At 38.3% G+C, this 19,209-nt stretch overlaps 1 protein-coding gene across 2 annotated transcripts in view; it reads right to left on the reverse strand.

Moving 5' to 3' along the window:
* Window positions 1-812: 812 nt before the first annotated feature.
* The window catches only part of CDKL4 (cyclin dependent kinase like 4), a 49,748-nt gene continuing 31,351 nt past the window's right edge, over window positions 813-19,209 (reverse strand). The window contains exons 4-10 of one of the 2 annotated variants that reach the window (XM_068564511.1): window positions 17,955-18,027; window positions 12,352-12,442; window positions 11,044-11,241; window positions 9,527-9,609; window positions 8,003-8,059; window positions 5,789-5,923; window positions 813-892 (exon numbers count right to left, since the gene is read on the reverse strand). In XM_068564511.1, coding sequence (XP_068420612.1) covers window positions 824-892; window positions 5,789-5,923; window positions 8,003-8,059; window positions 9,527-9,609; window positions 11,044-11,241; window positions 12,352-12,442; window positions 17,955-18,027 — 706 coding nt within the window. In that variant the 3' untranslated portion in view covers window positions 813-823. Of the gene's footprint in view, window positions 893-3,427; window positions 3,544-5,788; window positions 5,924-8,002; window positions 8,060-9,526; window positions 9,610-11,043; window positions 11,242-12,351; window positions 12,443-17,954; window positions 18,028-19,209 lie in introns of those variants that run through there. The other variant, XM_068564510.1, reaches the window with a different exon arrangement.

Here is a 19,209-nt window from a genome sequence, read left to right on the forward strand (position 1 = left end):
CCATACAACATCTTCGGAATTGAAAATGTTTTCATCTTATTAAAAATAACATATTAATTTTCTTACGTCTTATATTTTGGGGAACCTGCAAGAGCACTAAAGAACAGTGAGAGAGCTACCTGAGAAGAGGGACAATCTCCCTGATCACCTCTTCATTCCCTGCTTGGGAGCTTTGTTGTTACCCTTTACTCAATCATCTCCCTAATCCAAAGCATTCAACAGTTGCCTCTTGAACACCACTTTTTAATGATTCAGTCTAGTTAAAATAATCTTCAGAAAGTGACCCCTCAAGGGCTTCGTGATTGCAGCAAGTCAGAACAATCACATTCAGATATCACCAGGACTGAAACGGAGACCAAAGACAGAGTCCGAGCAAATAGGCCTACGGGGCTGACACAAGCTGAATCAAATGTCCTTTCTACGGTGCACTTCCTTCTCCCCCGAAGAAGCAGGAGCACTAAGAATAAGTAAGGTCTGCACTTTTAATTCTCTGTAAAGTGCTCTGTGAAAGAAAGAAAGGAAAGAAGAAAGAAAGAAGGGAGGGAGGGAGGGAGGAAAGAAAGAGAAAGAGAGAAAGAAAGAGAGAAAGAAAGAGAGAAAGAAAGAGAGAAAGAAAGAGAGAAAGAAAGAAAGAAAGAAAGAAAGAGAAAGAAAAGAAAAGAAAGAAAGCCAGCCAGCAGCTTAGAGATTCCCAGGTACACGTGTGTGGAAAGTCTGAGGAAACTAGGGAGCCAAGAGGTCACACTGAGGTGGAGAAAAGGAGTATTTAGGTGGCGTCACTCACCATGACAGTGTAGTATTTGGACAGCACCGGGAAAGAGCTCTACAAATAAAGAGCCTGGAAGTTGGCACGGGTGAGACAAGTCCCAGGTAAGCCAGAAACTGTGCAAGACTGTAAAAGGAAATGCATGGTTATAGAATCGCGTGAGCCTCTGCGCAGAGCCTGGGGCAAGCCTATTTGCTGAAGATAACTTTTACAAAAATCATTACTTAATTTGGGCACAAGTGCAACTGTCTTCCATGTGGCTGAGAAATGCGAGGGAATTTGTGAAGTACGGAGGTGAGAAATACGCACTTCGAAAAGAGTCTCACTTTGAGACATGTGCCCCTGAGTGATACAGGCAGCTGTAGTGCTCCCGGGCCTGGGCCACTCAGGGAGAGATAAGTATGCAAATGTCATCAGAAGATTCCTTTTCTTCAAGCTAATATGACTGCATCCGAACATTTTTCTAAGCATTAGATGCTTTCCCCTCTCCTCTCCTCAGTGATACCTAAACGATGGATCTGTCTAAGGAAAAAAATTGAGAGAGAAATGCTAGTTTGAATTGATTCTTAAATGTAAGCAAAAATGAAGGGAAGACAGTCACCCTACCAACCCCTGCCCAAAACTCCACTGTTGTTTGAAGCACAGTTATAAAATGCATAATGGAGTCTTGTGCTGTCTTCTTAATTTCTGCATATATGTTTGTGTATGGGTGTGTATAGATATATATATATATATATATATATATTTTACTGGGTTGGCCAAAAAGTTCCTTCTGGTTTTTTCGTAAGATGTTATGGAAAAACCCGAACAGACTTTTGGCCAACCCTATATATATAGTGTCTATGTGTATATACATTTAGGAGAGCTGGAGCAGAACGCGTGGTTTGCCAATAAGAAGGCTTCAATGATAAAAGCACTACGAATGCTAAAAAGAAATCTCTAATCGATGTTGCCTTTTATTTTTTATTTCTTATTGTCCTTGCACCTTTGGTATCATCTTATTAAAAATGCAAGAAACATAAAAATCTGAAGAGGCACATTCTGATAAAAAGATGAAAATAAAGAAGATCCTAGCAGCTTACATTCACACTGAGTACGTTAAATGGCTAAATAAGCCCACTTAAAATATCCTTCCAGTGAGCAAGAAACTACTGTTTAGAGGCCATAATTCCTTAATAAAGAGATGCACCCAAGTAACTGAATGAGATTCTCTGGAAGTTTACAGAGCCATATTTATACGTGCAACAGACTTTTAGAGATGAACGTAAGGTGGAACTGTGTTTTCTTACTAACAATTTATGCTTGGTGCCTTGGTGCCAAATACAAGGAATTTCTGGAATTATGTGTATTTGCAAAATCTGACAATGTTCAGGTAAGCATGCCAGACCCAGGAGCAGAAAAAATTTAATGAAATAATCTTAATATTTATTGATAGAGACATCACTATTTTGTGCCTTTATGCCAGACAGTGATGATAGACAGCCTCATGCTATTATTTTACATGAGTTCCTTGCTAGCAAACTAAAAGTACTTTCAAACAGTCTGTATCATTTTTAGATGTCCAGGATAAAAGGCATCTACTATGATGCTTCAAAATTTATAATTATAAACATATATTTACATATATGTATGTATGTATGTGTGTGTGTGTGTCAAGTTTACTTGGGAAAATATCCCAACATAAATTCAGCTCACTTATTGAGGTGTTCTGTTTGTCTGTGTCTTTTTTGGATAAGAGACACAAAATGAAGATAACTGAATGATAATCTTCCTGCTCTCAAAAGTGTTTACAAACTTGACCTGACCATGATGCCTGAGTGTAGGGCTGCACAAGTTTATAGAGGCTATGGATGCAAATGTTTGGAAGAGAGTGTTGACAATGTAGAAAATACACCCAGGAGGACAGGTTTAGGTACTGAGATGATCTAGACAGGAGGAGAAAAGGATAAGGAACCGTGATGTACCAAAGGAGAGCAATAGAGTCAGCAGTCAATTATCCTAGGGCATGATGTCATGAGGATGGTAATTCCTTGCAGTTCATCCACTATTGTCTATGTAAATGTATGACATGTTCTCTAGCTAGCTTTAAAAATAGAATTGTCAATGTCTTATGAGACAGAGAAAGTAGAGTCTGCCCTGGAATTAAGGGATAAACCTAGATGACATTTCAAGGTTCCCTTCCTACACCAATAAAAAAACACAAAATAAAACACCAGCATTACTCAACAGACCTGGTTACAATAAGAGTGAATTAAAATGCAGAAACATAATGCCATTCCTTACACAAACAACAGCTAGGCAAGCTATTTGATACTGCTCTAAGACAGTATGTGGTCAGCTGAAGCAAGATGATAAATGTAAATCGTTTTCATAAATCAAAGTATAAGCTCACAAATTCTCGATACACATTGCTTCAAGAGGGGCTGCTCTGATGAAATTGAAAATGTCTCCTCCATATGTGCAGGTTCAGACTTTGTAACATTTAAAGAAAAGGTTCTAAAAGATAAAGTTGGCATGTAAAAAGCATGGGCAGAGGAATCAGTAATGATCAGAGCAAAACAATTCTAGAAAGCATCTTAATTTTCATATGGCTCATTTGCATTTGAAACACTGAGGATCCCTATTCCTCTGGTACAAAAACGTGTACCTATTAAATTACTTTCCACTTGAAAGAACTAAATGTTTGGAAGATGATCGAATTTTAACTGGAAAACTTGTTTTCTTCCATCAGGTGTGGGGGAGATGTGCCTTCCTGGTATGAGAGGCAACAGTTGATTCTAATAGCAGAACAAGACAAAAATAGGAAAGTAAATTGAAAATAATTCCTATTGGTACAGTTTAATTTAAAGGTGGTAAAACAAAAAGGATACATATGGTGCAAAGATGTCAAGAGACATCAATTTAAAAAATTAAACAGGGTTACTTTTTCCAAGAATTGTGACTCTCTGATACTTGAAAATTAGTTTCTATGATTTATTCTAGGATTCTCAGAGATGTACTATGATTTATTTCAATAAACTCATTTATGAGTATCTAGTCAGCGTTTAAAAGATAGATGTCCACCAGCTATTAAACAATAATTCCAAGAGTCTACATTCTACCCATCTCAAATTTTTAATTTTGGATATTAATTTTAGGATATTGGCAGAACAGCAAAGATTTAAAACCTCTTTACTATCAACTTAAAACAACATTTAGTCTCGGGGAAATTGCTGGTTATCCACTCAGAGATACAGAAACTAAGATCTAGGTAGAAATTTGAACTTACAAAGTGAAACCACCCTGTATAAAGAGATCTTTCTGAATTTTTAGTTTATTTTCTGACATGGTAAGATGTCTAGGGAAGAGGTGTGTGCTCAGAAAGAAAACCAGAACTTGAAAGACATCCCTGTCTTTCTCTTGGCCTTGCTCCCTATGGCCTTCACCTGGTGGAGGGAGGCGGTTAGGCACGGTCTCATGGTGAGGGCTCTGGTGGGGCTAGCACGTAGAGATGGGCAGGATGCAGATGGCTAAGCACGGAGAACATGGCATCGTCTTTGTAAATGACATTCTCTAGGTGCATGCTGCTCTTGGTGTTTCTTTTCCTTCTGTTGTCTTGGGTCTTTGGGAAGGCCTTCTGTGAAGTCCCTGATCTGTATCAGCTGGGCCACAAAGTATTAAAGAAAGGGTAGCACAGCTGTGAACTGGAGACTTACAGGGAGAGCAGTATCTCCACCCACCTGGAGGTGAGCGTGGTGGAAAGTGGATCAGGGACCGAGATGCAGGATGGAGCAGGGCCGCCATCCACCCTCCCAGGACAAAGCTGGGGAAGCTGGTGAGATGTTTTTGAGGGGACAGTGTTTTTACACAAAATTCACGCTGTATTTCAAATTGCTGCCTCGGACTTATTTGAACAAACGCTGACTCTTTGGTTATTTAAGTAAACTGTATTGGGCTTAACTTGCAAACATGTAACTTGAACAGTTAAAGGTAAAATGACCTATGTAATAAAAATTTGGATTTTTATTTTGGATAAAGATTTTGGATACTCAGACGTCATCTTAACATTTCATCTTATTGATTAGTTTGATCCTTCTCTCCCAACAAACTTCTATTTTAACTGTTGAAAGAGACCACTTTCTTCCTTTATGGTAAAGATGCTAATGAGAAGATAAATGAACAAAAAAGTAGATCAGAGGTGGAGGCTTAAGCAAACGCAAAATGTGACAATTGTCCGTTTCTGAAAAATGGAAAATTACCATCTTGGCTTATTAATAAGCAATGTTCACCTACTTATTTATTTGGATAATATCTATTAAGTACCTTTGATGTAACAGATATTGTTTTAGGTGCTGGGGATACAGGTGAGGGGAAAAAAATCCAAACTCAAAGGAACCCACTTTCATGGAGTTTATGTTTTAACTTCAAAGTTTTGGAAGTAAATGGTAGTTGCCTAATAAGCTACAGAATCAGTGTTCGTCTTTATATTCACTGTATTTATTCTACAATATTGGCACATTTTAGGACAGGATTTGGTTCTCAGATATCTGAGTTTCAGCTCTTTGTATCTGCCCAGAGCTTGTCCCTGGCTTCCAGGAAAAGCCTAGGAAAGGCAGACTAAGGTGCCTGCCACGGGTGAAAAGACAGAAGAGTCAAGTTTCCTTTACTGGGCATCTGGAGGCTACAGAAGGTACCAGGATTCTTCCATAATGCTGGTCAAACTCAGTTCTGCTGTAATCGGGGCTTACTTGTTTGAAACTGTTGTGTTTTGGGTACATGACCTGGCAGGGGGGATATCGATTCAGTGTAAGAAAAGAATTGTGCAATAACTTAAGTGTATTTGGAATAAGATTTTGCGACAATCTGTATATTTTCATAGTTTTATGGTTTCATGACATCAATCACCAATATTTATTAGACAAACAAATACAACTAAACCAGTGCAAAGAGAAGATCTTGGTGCCCGCCTAGTCTCACTTTGAAAGGTAGAGAAGGAAAATAAAGAATCATTTTTACAGCACTTTAACTTTCGAATGGAGGTACCTGCTGACATCTTCTGTTTCTTCCTTCATTACATGCTTTTCTTTTAATTTGGTCCTCTTGAAAAGGATCAAAGTAGGGGCTCTCCAGGAGTTGGGCACAGGTTAACCTGTCATCTGGATTCATCCTCAGACACTCCTATGGAAGACGGGAAGAGCAAAGAAGATATTAAAAGAGGAGCCTCTTTTGTTACTGTGCCCCAAAACTCTGAATAATAACTTGGTAGAGCAAATATGAGTTTAGAAAATCTTCAACTTTGTATATTATCCAGTACTTGGAACTTGTTAATAACTGGAATTGCTCTTCTTTTGCCCTTTCAAAGTCTTTTGAGGGTAGATTTGATGAACATTCAATGTCTCGAAGGGGGTAAACGTAGGTCAGGTGCGTTTCACCAGTGACATTGCTTTATCGCTTGTCAAAGCAAATAGTTTGTAGGGCTCCACAAAATGTGGTCCCTAGGCCAGCTACATCAGCATCACCTGGGAACTTGCTAGAAATACAAATTCTTTGGTCCAACCCCAGGCCTACTGAATCAAAAGCACTGGGGGTGGGGCCCAGCAATCTGTGTTTAACAAGCCTTCAGGGTGAATCTAATACCTGTTCAAGTTAGAGAAGCCACCTGAGAATGGATTGGGCTTACAGGCCTTGACCTACCCTCCACCAACCCCTCGGGGGCTCTGCTAAATTGCAGGTGGGTCAGAACAACTTGTCCAGAACAAGGCTGGAGAATTAGACTTCCAGGACAGGGCCTGCAGAGTGCTGGGTTAGGGCAAGTCAGAGCAGTGAGACAGGTAGAAGGCAGGTGAGGTCCAGTGGAGCAGTGGTCAGGGCAGTCTGAGAGCTCAGAGGTGTCAGCCTCCGAGTCTCAGGAGGACTCATACTGAAGGAATCCAGCACGCTGGATAGCACCTGGGTAGTGACCAGCACTAGCACAAAGGCTGGTCTACAAAGTTGACTCTAGGTCATCCAGATGGCTCTACTTTCTAGATCAGAAGAGTTTCAAACTGGGCTGCTTATCATAATCACCTAGGGGGAGGCTTAAAGATACAAATTCCAAGGTCCTATTCATAGAGATTCTGCTTCTGTAAATCTGAGGTTATTTATTGGAATGTATATTTTTAAAAAGCTCATTCTGATGAGTAGTCATTCTGATCAGTGGTATGGAAGTCATTGCTATAAATATAACTTAATTGGTCGTTAAAGATAGATACTCATACTAGTATCTCCATCCCTATACCACTAAAGGCTTTCAGCGTCCACACTGAATGGAAGAGGCACACTTTCTAGCATGGCCTCAGTTGGCCAAGCATGAATGGCATACTGGTCATAGATGAGTTTCTTCTGCTTTTTATTAGAATTTGTCCTTTGTTTGACTGTCTCTTTTGGCCCTGGTACAGGGGCTATATTTGGTGTCTGCATGGTTCTGATTTTGCCTGATCTTCTACTGATTTTTTAAAAAAGCAATTTAAAATTTTAGTTAACCCAGTGTATCCAAAATGTTATCAGTTCAACATGTACTATTTTAAAAACTATTAATGAAATATTTTATATTCTTTTTTAAAGTAATTTTCATAGAAATATAGTACATCTCAATTCTAATCAGCCATATTTCAAGTGCTCAATAGTAACATGTAACTAGTGGCTACCATATTGGGCAGCACAGTTCTTTTTATTTTTAAAATTTTTATTTTATTTATATATCTATTTTTAACATCTTTATTGGAGTATAATTGCTTTACAATGGTGTGTTAGTTTCTGCTTTATAACAAAGTGAATACTTTGTTAGACAGGTATTGTAATAATCCTCTCTGACAGAAGCTATACATATACATATATCCCCATATCTCTTCCCTCTACAGCACAATTCTTGATCTTCAAACTTAAGGAGTACATTTATCCTCATAAATTTCCATAGTCTTGAATATACTGACTTAACAGTCAAATTTCCTAACGAATGCAGAAGAAGTATGGTCTTCATCACGGCAGACCTTAATTATACTCTTTCATCTTCTACTAATTTTAATGGATATGTTAGAAAGATTACTGTTTAAACCACTGATGTTCCTTTAACTGTAATTATTTTACAGTTCCCTAACTGTTTCAATGACTACATTTTTACCTTGGCATTATTTGCCCTACTGTCCACCCCTCCCAGAGTTACCAGCTTCAATCATTATGACTTGCAGTCAATAATGGTTATAATTGATGCTTAGGTACCTTCATGAAATTCAAAGCCACAGGATGAACATCTGAGAACTTTTCTTCAAGAGTTTCCTAAAAAACAAAGTAAAGCATTTCAATGTTACCTAACCACAAAGTAATGGATATTTTAAATATATTAGCATTAAGACTACTTTGGAGAAAGATCCCCTAGTAGGTTAGATTTTGATTTTTTAAAATCATAATTTTACACTACTGTGTAGTGTAATGGGAAAAACTGAAGCTATTAACTTCACAGTGTTTTGCAATTAGTGTTTGGTAAATGTTCGTGCTAAATGTCCCCTTCTGAAATCCTACAACAGTACCCTAATATCTACTTATAGGGATGCCTGATCTACTTACAGGGATGCTTTGAGCATTAATGAAAATACACTGAGCTGCATAATTAAGAGCACTACAGAAAGCAACAGAATGATGAACACAAAATTCAGAATAGTAAGGGGGGAAGGGAATGGGATTGAGGAAGAGTACATGGGGAGGGGGAAGCTTCCAAGTTAATGGCAATATTCTCCTTCCTTAACTAGGCAGCAGGTACATGTGAATTTGTTGTATTTTAGTCTTTAAATCAAACATGTTATATAAGTAATCTTTTGTAATTCAACCTCTAGACTTGTAATTCAACTTTTAACCTTTTATTATATTTGTTAAAAGTCTTAACAAATATAATAAAAAAGAAATCCAGTACATAAATCAAGGTAATATACGAGATAAATTTAAGATGAACAGGGTGTTTAGAGAAGTTGGGACCACCTGAATCTGATGGTTCACAGGTGCCATAAATCATGACCTGGCTTTGCAGACTCTCCCCACCTCCAACACCGCTGGAGCGTGGCACATGCTTCCCCTGACCGTCCTTTCATTCTATAGGCAGAATCTAGATCATGCAGAGTTTTAAAGATCATAGCCCAGACTTAGGTAACACAGACAGGAAATCAATGACTACAGAGAGTAAGAGGGTCAAGTAGTCATTGGTAGATTCCCAAAGAAAGGCAAAGACCACAGGAAGAGTACAGAGGTGATCATTGTGGTTTGCAGTTTTGATTTGGATACAATGAGGATCATTTTGTGGAATGACCTTCCATGTGGAAATATATGTTGTGAAGAAATAGTTTCTATTGATTTGAGCTTTGTTTCAGAAGCTAAAAAAATAGAGAATGCATTTTTTTTCAAAATAGAGACAACTATGGTAAGTACTATTTATGAGAAAATAATTATTTCATAATTATTTCAGGGCAAGGTACCGGAGTGTTTTGATTAAAAGGATCACGGTATTTATGAAGGAACTAAGTATACTTTCACTTCAAATTTAAAATTGAATTAATCTTTGAATACATAGGGCAAGTAAACTTTTAAAGCATTCTCCTGGTTCATTTTATGTAGTTTTTACATAGTTTTTTTGACCTGTGTCAGTGTGTCGTAAGGAAAACAGGAGCCCAATGCACAAACATTAAAAAAGAAACAACTACCCCTATAAAGAAAGTAGCAACACAGATAACAAAACACCAGAATCCAGCAATTTACCATATCTTCTGGTTCAGGAATACTGATGCCATGGAAAAATTGGTTACTTTTAAAGACAGATTGATGTCTTGGGATTAGTTTTCCTGTAAAATGCAAACCACATAACTCATGATAAATTTACTGAAAATAACATAATGCTTAAATGGTTAACTTCTGAGGTCCAGACGTGAAAGAAATACTGAGCCTGACCATTCCCTCCAGATTTAGGAGGAATGGGTCACTGCAAAAACATACCTTCTCAGGTAAGGTCAATGCTCCCAAGGAACTCTCTTTGCCACACATGGTTTGGTCTGCCATTCAGCCGCCACCAAAAGAGGAGGTAAGCAAGTGGCCTGGAGGGCTTTACACATATGATCCCATTTAATCTCATAACCATCTCACAATCGTTGCTATTTTTCATTTATACTGTCTCAGTCAGAGAATGAGGCTCAGAGGTTTGATCAGCTGTCTAAAGTCACACGGTCATTAGGTGACAGACCCAGGATTCAGACTCAGGTCTAACATCTGCCTAATGTAAATTTCCACAATCTTTGTAGGAAATCAATTAAACAGCATAAGCTTCAGGTGTGGCCTGTAGTGATACTCTACCCCACATTTTTCATGCTGCGGAATTCTCCAGCAGAATGTGTTGGGACCACACAGGGAATTGCATCAGACCAGACAGCAGTAGTTCCCTTGCCCAGCAGCCATGCTGCCAGGAGAGCCTATGGGAAGGGATTAATAAATACCCATCACTTTGTTTGCATCCATGCTGCTGGCGTAAAGCTGCAGCTAATCTTTTGGGTTATGTTCTCTTCCAACCAGGTGGAAGTAGACAAGTGCTGAGGACGCTGCATCGTGATGAAAGCTCACGAAAGAGAGCATTTGAGTCCATTCTTATTCTGCACTTAACTAGTTGTAGGACTTTAGGCCACTCATGGAAGCTCCCAGAGCCTCAGTTTCCTCACTGGCAAAAACAGGCACAATGAAAAATGTTATAATGTCCTTAATGGGCTTTTCTTAAGACTGAAAGAGATGGTGTGTGTGAAAGTAATTTGTAAATTCTTAAGTATAAAGAAGCAGATTTGAGGAGTTGCAACAGAGGCTGTAGAGCCTGCAAAACCTAAAATATTTACCATTTGGCCCTTTATAGAAAAAGTTTGCTCACCCCTGCGCTAGAGGAAAGGGGAAAAATCCTCTTTTACAGAGGATAGAAAGTGCATTTGAGTAAATCTCTTTAGAGTAAGCTCTATGCAGCTGACTCATACCCTTAGCCCTATCCTAGGCTGATAAGGAAAGTAAATGTATAGTTTATTCCACGGCTAATTGACTTGACTTGGAAAGGCATCTGAAAACTCCTCACTGACAGAAGTTATGGCTCTACACATTGAGAAAAGGGTTGGGCTTTGGCTACAACCCAGAACAGCCATCCCGAGTAGCACTTTGGAGACGAAAGAAAGGTCTTATTGTTCATTACAGTGACATACCACTACTATAACACTTTAGCAACTCTGTAAGCCATAAAATGCAACTTATACCCAGTGTTCTGATTATCAGATACAGTTGGTCCACATCTGATTTTCCAGGCCAGAGTGGCTGGCCTGTCAGGAGCTCTGCAAAAACGCAACCGGTAGCCCATACGTCGACTGAAGAACCATAGTGGGTATCTCCCACAAGAAGTTCAGGAGCTCGGTACCATCTTGTAGCGACATAATCAGTGTAGGCATCTCCTGGAACTGCAAATGCATCAGTCAATCAGGTGGGTCACATTCTCCCAAGAGGGGAACTGCTCCCAAGAGCAGTCAGGCATTCAGATCAGCTTTAGTAATTCTCAGAAGCCACGATACTCCTAACAGTTCATGCAGTGAGGCACTAATCGAGCAAACAGTGCTCAGATAGTAAATTCACCTTCCCCGTACTATATATAAAATAGATAAGCAATATACTGTCCAGTACAGGGAATTACACCCGTTATCTTGTAATGACCTATAATGGAGTATAATCTGCAAAAATACTGAATCCCTATACTGTACACCTGAAACTAACATAATATTGTAAATCAACTATATACTTCAATTCTAAAAAGTTCAACTTCCAAAGGTACCTTAGCTAGTTAACATCTATATAATCCCAAAAAGAGAGGACCAGGGCGAGGGGGTAGGGAGAATTTCTACAGTGTAACTTCAAGTATAAACCAGCTTCCCAATGCATTGTCAAGTCACCTGTGTCTGGGTCCTATCAGGATATTGATTATGTGTATGCCCCCCGTGCAGTGTGTCTATTGTTAATGCATCTTTTTGCCTGCTGCACAGCTCTAGATTCAAGGAGACATCATTATTTGTCCCCCTTTCCCTTGGTTCCTCCCTCTCTGGGATGACTTCTTTTTTCTCAGCACTGTCTCTGAATCCTCTCTGTCATTTTCTCTTTACTCTCCTAGTCTCATCAGCTCCATGAAGTTTTTCCCAACCACTCTAGACCACATTAATATCCCCCTCCAGGGAACCATCTGCCCTTTCGCTTTAGTACTTTATTGCCAGTCATCTTGTATTATTCTCCTGTTTCTTTTACTTCAGATTATAAGTGCATGAAGACCAGAAATGCATCTTGTAGTTCTTCTCCTTTCCTACGGGGCAAAGTACAAAAATGTGACATCCAATAAATTGTAGTTGATTGGATGGAGGTGAAGTGTGAACTGATGTACTGACTAAAAGGTTACAGTGAAATTTCCCTTTTTGAATAATAACAATATAACAATCAGCATACATTCAGTATCTAAAGTAAGAATTTAAACTGTATCATTTCATAATCATCTGAATTGGATAAGTTAGTAAAAAATTGCTACTTACTCAGTATTCGTGCAAACCCAAAGTCACAGATCTTGATTATTCCTTGCTTAGTTATTAGAATATTTTCAGGTTTTACATCTCTGTGAATACACTGTAAGAAAATATTTAATTATTTCCCCGAGTCATCCAGACAATGAAGCATAATGAACATTTAACTATTCGTTTAAATGATAAACAAAGCCTGTGAGATAAACACAAATATGGTTTTCCTTCATTTTTCTAAAAACTTAAATTGCCATTTTTTTCATTGGTAAATCTTATCATACCAAAAGAAAAAAAAAGTTGCTATATTAGGAAAGAAATTAAAATAATTATTGGATAGGAAAACTGAAAAAAAATTTTTTGAGAAGGGAGTATCATATAATTATTTTTTCCACTTTTTACTGAGCCCTATTTAAACAGTAAGAGGTAAAACCCTGAATGAGACAACAAGGTCCTACTGAATAGCACAGAGAACTATATTTAATATCCTATGATAAACCATAATGGAAAAGGATATAAACAAAGAATATATATGTGTAACAGAGTCACTCTGTTGTACAGCAGTAATTAACACAACCTTGTAAATCAATATGAGGTAACCCTGAACGAGGTAACATTCAGAGTGCTTCTAATAAGAACGGCTGCCCCCCAAGAATCACAATGCAGGTTGCACAAATATTGCAGATTTGAGAAACTGGAAAAACATTTGAATGACAGCAAAAACAAAATTCATTAGAGTGACCATCTTATTTATCATCCAGCTCTATTAAGGATGTGTGAAAGGGAGCTCTATTAATTACTACGCGAGGACAACAGACCACAACTGTCCTGGGCAAGCTGGGATGTAACGGTCACCTATTAACAAGAGATACCAAATATTCGGCCTCAGGGGATGAGTATCCCCAACTAATCTGCAACCATTAACAGCTTTCTTGAAACGTGACCACATGATGCTGTTGGAGTTGCCCCTGGGAGAGCGGGTCACCAGCGGGAGGCATTCTCCCCTTAGAGTCCTCTATGTGTGGAGACCTTACAGCTTGCTGCAACACCCCAGGACCCTGAGTGAAGCAGGTGCTCCTTCCTGGATGTGAGAGGGCTAAGCTGGGGTTGTGGATGAAGGTGGGCTGAGTGAGCCCCACTCACCATTAGTCCAGAAATGGCTATTCCATGCTGTGGATGCCCCAGGAGAAAACAACTCAGGCCCTATTCTTCGGAACTGTAGCTTTCCAGGTTATCCTCCCTCCAAACAAGCACATAGATAAAAACGATGTTGCTCTTCTTGTACAACTCAGCCCTCATGCGGAGCTCTGAACTTTTCAGAGCACTTCCACATGAATTAGTTCATCCTTGCAACAATCCTGTGATTGCAGGTGGCTACCCACGGTCTCCGGATTAAGTACCACAACAATCAGCTCTTTCTGCCTCACTTCTCTGTTGTGCTGTCAGTCTCTTGAACTATTCTTGTCAAATTGACAATTTTGAAATAGTTTTTTTTTTTGCTTCTATAATAGCTATCTAAAAGGAGAAAATGTTGAACCCTAAATTCATTTTGGGTCACAAAAACGGCACTGGTACTAGAAGTTTGTTTGTATTGTCTCAATTACTGTCAACTGTCTCATAATTTGTACAACCAGCAGTTAGAAGAAACCTTTTAAGGCCTCTTAAAAGTCCTAAGGCCTTAGATATTAATTTTTAAAAATACATTGTTATAATATAAGCCAACATAGTTTTCATCCTACCTTTTTAAGCAACACATTTATGAAAACTGGATTAACACTTTGCATCATATTCACCTATAATAATTAGTGATTTAATAAGAATAGGTTATATCCCTCAGGTGAGTTTGCATCAGATTCTAAAATTTCTGTACTATATGTGTCATTACCAAGTAAATGGACTTACATTGATTGATACCTGTCTATTGGCCTATTTAAATATGCAAATCCATGTGAAATTTACAGCTACTTATCTTCCAACCAAAACATACAAAGGCAAATGAAGTATTGATATGTCCCAAAGAATCTGAAAAAATGTTTAGTGTAATGCAGGTAAGAGAAGCTACAAATAAAGAAAGATAGATGGAGTATTATATAATAGAAGAAGGAAAAAGAGAGTAAAAATCACTGGAACAGTAAGAAGCAGAGTATGGAGAACAGAAGATGCTTAGACATACAGCATTCACCTTCTCCACTGCAAAGCTGCACTCAGTGCAAACTCTGTAATGCCTCTCGCAATCAGCTTATTTTCCACCTAAGAGCAATAACTTGCAAGTCAGTGTAACCAAAACACTTTGATAAACTTGGGTATCATACACAGCTTTTAGCAAACATTGCTTAAACTGGGTTATTGCAGCTGATGTGCAATGTCATTTTTATAATCTCAAAAGCCAGCAAGGAGAGGTATCCACGGTATTTTAAACCTGACCCTTAATTTTAGGAATCATCTCCGGAAGCTTCCCCACTAGAAGTTGCTTCTTTATGTAGCCTGAATGGACATCTGAGAAGGTTGTTCTTTGAGTCTTATGGATGGATACTCATAATGAGAGAGGAAAGAAACCTCCTCCTTGACAACTAAGTCATTGATATCAACAAGACGATGATGGATGTTACAGCCAGACATACTCGTATTTTGGAAGTCACTGTAATTTTGTCATTTTGACATGAAGTTCTTTTTTTTTTTTCTGGCCACGCCGTGTGGCTTGCAGGATCTTAGTTCCCCGACCAAGGATCAAACCCGGGTCCACGGCAGTGAAAGCGCAGAGTCCTAACCACTGGACCTCCAGGGAATTCCCAGACATGAAGTTGTTTTTCTCTAATCGATACGTCAAATATATAAAAATTCATGAGTTCACAATGATGCTAAATGGTCACTTTAGTTACCTCAATCTAGCCATATTATAGGGTAAAAAAAGAACAAAATGAGTAGGTATTTTCATAAGTCCAGTGCTTCTCAAAATTTAATGTGCACATGAATCACCCGGAGATCTTGTTAAAATGCAGATTCTGAGTCAGATCTGAATGGGCCTGAGATTCTGCATTTCTAATGAGCTCTCAGGTGATCTCTACAAACCACACTTTGAGTAGCAAGGCCTTAATCCCTTACTACCGTAACCTTCCTTTCTTGGTAGGGTCACCACTCTGGAGATAAAAAGGTAGTCATGGTCACCACAGGTTGAAAGCTGGGAATCTTTAGCAACACCATTTGGGTCAGACTGCCTTTTCTATTCTTTGAGAGTATCATGAGGGTTCCTTTAAAATAAGGAGAGTATAAAGGTTTTAGATGTAGTATTGTAACAACTTATATATGATTTAGATTTTTTTTCCTTTGTGTGCATTTTAGACAATAGGTTTGTTAAAAAAAAAAAAAGATACATAAAAGCTTACTATAGCATAAGAAAATGGGATAACCAGAGTTCAGAAGTAATTTCCACGTTGGAGGAAGAAATTTTGTCTGAAAAATTATCCATTTTTAATAAAGGCCATAGATTATAAACTGGACGTTTTCAATATTTCAAAGTTTAAGGTACAGAACATGTTGTTCCAAGCAGAGAAAGAAATGGTGGCAGTCGCACTGAGCTACAATAATGTTTGGGTCCACTGGAAATAGTAAGTCGTAATCAGGTAGGTAAGTTGATTGATTGACCCACTCATTCATTCATTCATTCATTCCTTCATCCAGTTATTCAATAAATGTTTCCTGAGCACCTTTTATATAAAAAGATCCATGCTAGGCTAAAGCGATACAAAGGTAAATCAGCCACAGACATTGTATTCAAGCTTATAATCAGTACACAGGAAAATGTCTGATTATATAGGGATAATGTACAACACTTATGGTAAACAGAATTTTTAAAAAATCATTTTAATTACCCATAAAACTCTAGCAACAAACTTAGGTGAACTTGAATACCTCTCAGAGCATGGTGAAAAGCAACAGAGATGGGGATTCAATTCAGCATCATCTTTAGTAATTATTTGAAAGTACAATTTGCATCATGAAAAACAGGTTTATGTATCTTGTGGACAATATCCCTCTATACTCTATCAATAGAAAATAAAAGCTTCTGACTTATCCTAACAAAACAAACAAACAAAAAAATTTCACGGACTTTCTTAAAGCTAGGGAAGCTTTCCCTAAGTATTGAAATTTAGTTCCATGATCTTGTACTTTTTTTCAGCAATCCTAGACTACTATGATAGATATTCTGCTGGCATCAAAATTGACCATATGGTAGTCTGTATCCTTGCCTCAACACTGCCTCCGTGTAGGCACCAACGCAAAAGGTCTAGAGTTATTTTTTAAAAAACTATCATTATAGCAAAAGCACCCAAGAGCCTACTTAAAGAAGCTCCCACTGGCCTAAGATTTGAACATCAGAGAGAACAATTATTGCAAAGGATTGAAACACATCAAATACATAAAATCCATTCGTTTATAGTGATACCCTACACCTCCCCAAAACCCTTCATTGTTCACCCTTGGAGGCTGCCAACACCCCAGCCCATCACTCTTGAGTACTGACAAATAAAGGGAATAATCACATATTTATCTTACTGTACTTTACAGTAGCCAGAGTCCACGATGGTAAATTCTTCTCCATAGAATTCCAAATAACAAATGCAGAAGGAATAATAGAATTAGAAAATCACCACCTTTTAACCCTAATGAAATCCTGGAGAGAGGTAATAATTATCTATGAATGCTAAAATGAAATAAAAGATTGACAGGGAAAGTGATAATGGAGGGGATCAAATGAACACCTCCTGAACCCACTAATCTATTTTAAGACAATCAAAAGTGGGAAAGACAACCAGACGTTATATATGCCTCATGATGCTGATGCAATAAGAAGTGTACAGCACTATATGTGAAGCATTCCTGTCTAAAAAACTGAACCTGAGTATGATCAAGCCTCTGGATATAAACACCAATTTATAGCAAATACAGGTGAAAGAACAAGTTAAGTAACACATAGGAAGCAATCGGCCAAAATGATTTCTATAACACAGGAGTAGTCAAAGTGTGGCTCTAGGACCAGCAGCTTCAGTATCAACTGGGAAACTGTTAGAAATGCCAGTTCTCAGGTCCTATCCAACACCTACGGAATCAGAAACTCTGGGAATGGGCTCAGCAAAATGTGTCTTAACAAGACCTCCTGGTGATTTTGATGCTTGCTCAAGTTTGATACCCATGGCTGTAAAAAATTAATGATGGGGAAAAAAAAGTTAGGGGAAGGGGGACTGTTACAGAATAAAAGACTTAAGAGACATTAAAAACAAAACAAAATCAAGTGCCATGGAGGGTTACACTACTGATATCCTGAAAACTTATTTTAATCCAATTTAAAAATAATTATAGGAATCAGTATTGTGGCAAAAAGAAACATTAAGTTTATACAAACTTTTAATTCATAAGGAATGAGTAATTCGATTCTTACAGAAATTGGAAAAGGGCCATGAATAATGCATTACTTTTCCTCATATTCTGTAACTTTCTTTTGTTTTGCTCTTTTGGTTCTTATTTTCCCTCTGTCATTAGCTCTTCAAATAGACCCCTGAGCTAAGTAGAAGAAAAGAGTCATCATGAAGAAATCAGCAAATACGTTAGAAAATGTTACTTACGTTATGTCTATGACAGAAGTTAAGAGCTTGAAGTGTTTGCCATAACACACTTTTGATCACTCCATCAGCAAGTCTGGGGGAAAAAACAAAAAAGGAAATGAAAACTCCTAAGGTAGGGTTTCAGGAGCAGAACTGGGAATAGAAATGGGATGGGTGGGGCTTGTCATGGCCAAAGGATGCAGTGCAAAGGGAGTCTTGGAAATTTTTTTTTTTTAATGTTTTAACGAAAATTGCTTTACTACTTTTTCTTTATGATTATATAATTTTTGCTTTGTAATTTGAAATTTTTACATCTGTAAAAATGATCCATGCTTATCATGAAAATTCCAACAATATAGAAAAGTAAAGAAATAAAAAGTGTTGACTCAACTCTTGCTAGCTCAAAATAATTGCTGTAACTTATAGTGACTGTCCCTTTAGGAATCTCTGTTTCTCTCCCTCTCTCTCCCTCTCTCTGCAGTTACCTTTTTTTTTTAAAAGATTTATTTATTGATTGATTACTATGTTGGGTCTTCGTTTCTGTGCGAGGGCTTTCTCCAGTTGCGGCAAGCGGGGGCCACTCTTCATCGCGGTGCGCGGGCCTCTCACTATCGCGGCCTCTCTTGTTGCGGAGCACGGGCTCCAGACGCGCAGGCTCAGTAGCTGTGGCTCACGGGCCTAGCCGCTCCGCGGCATGTGGGATCTTCCCAGACCAGGACTCGAACCCGTGTCCCCTGCATTGGCAGGCAGACTCTGAACCACTGCGCCACCAGGGAAGCCCTGCAGTTACCTTTTAATATTAAATAAATACATTCATATGGTTCAATATTTTTAAAGTTAAAAGAATATCCATGAAGAATTCTCTCTCATACCTGCCTTGCCAACCATTTCATCCTCTGCAACTTCCCCTGCCTCTTTCAGAAACATCCTATGCATTGAGGTACAGATACTAATATGTATACATATATTTCAGTGGCCAAGGATTTCATTATATGGATGTATCATAATTTACTTAGTCCCCATTGATGAGCAATTAGGCTTGACACGATTTTCATTTCTAGAAGCAATGCTTCAGTGAATATCTACTCATCCATCTATGGAAGTTGTGCAGTTATCTTTTTAAGGTAAGTTCTAGAAGTGGGATTTCTGGGACCTATGGTAGGCACATGTTACATTTTTATCCTGCAAGTATGAACTTCAGGTAGACCTGAGACTTGGTTTTGCAGGAAAAAAGGCATTCTTGAAGGTTGACCTTCAATTCATCCAATTCATGTTG

The sequence above is a fragment of the Eschrichtius robustus genome, chromosome 15, assembly GCF_028021215.1.
Source record: "Eschrichtius robustus isolate mEscRob2 chromosome 15, mEscRob2.pri, whole genome shotgun sequence".
NCBI classification, from domain to species: Eukaryota; Metazoa; Chordata; class Mammalia; order Artiodactyla; family Eschrichtiidae; genus Eschrichtius; species Eschrichtius robustus.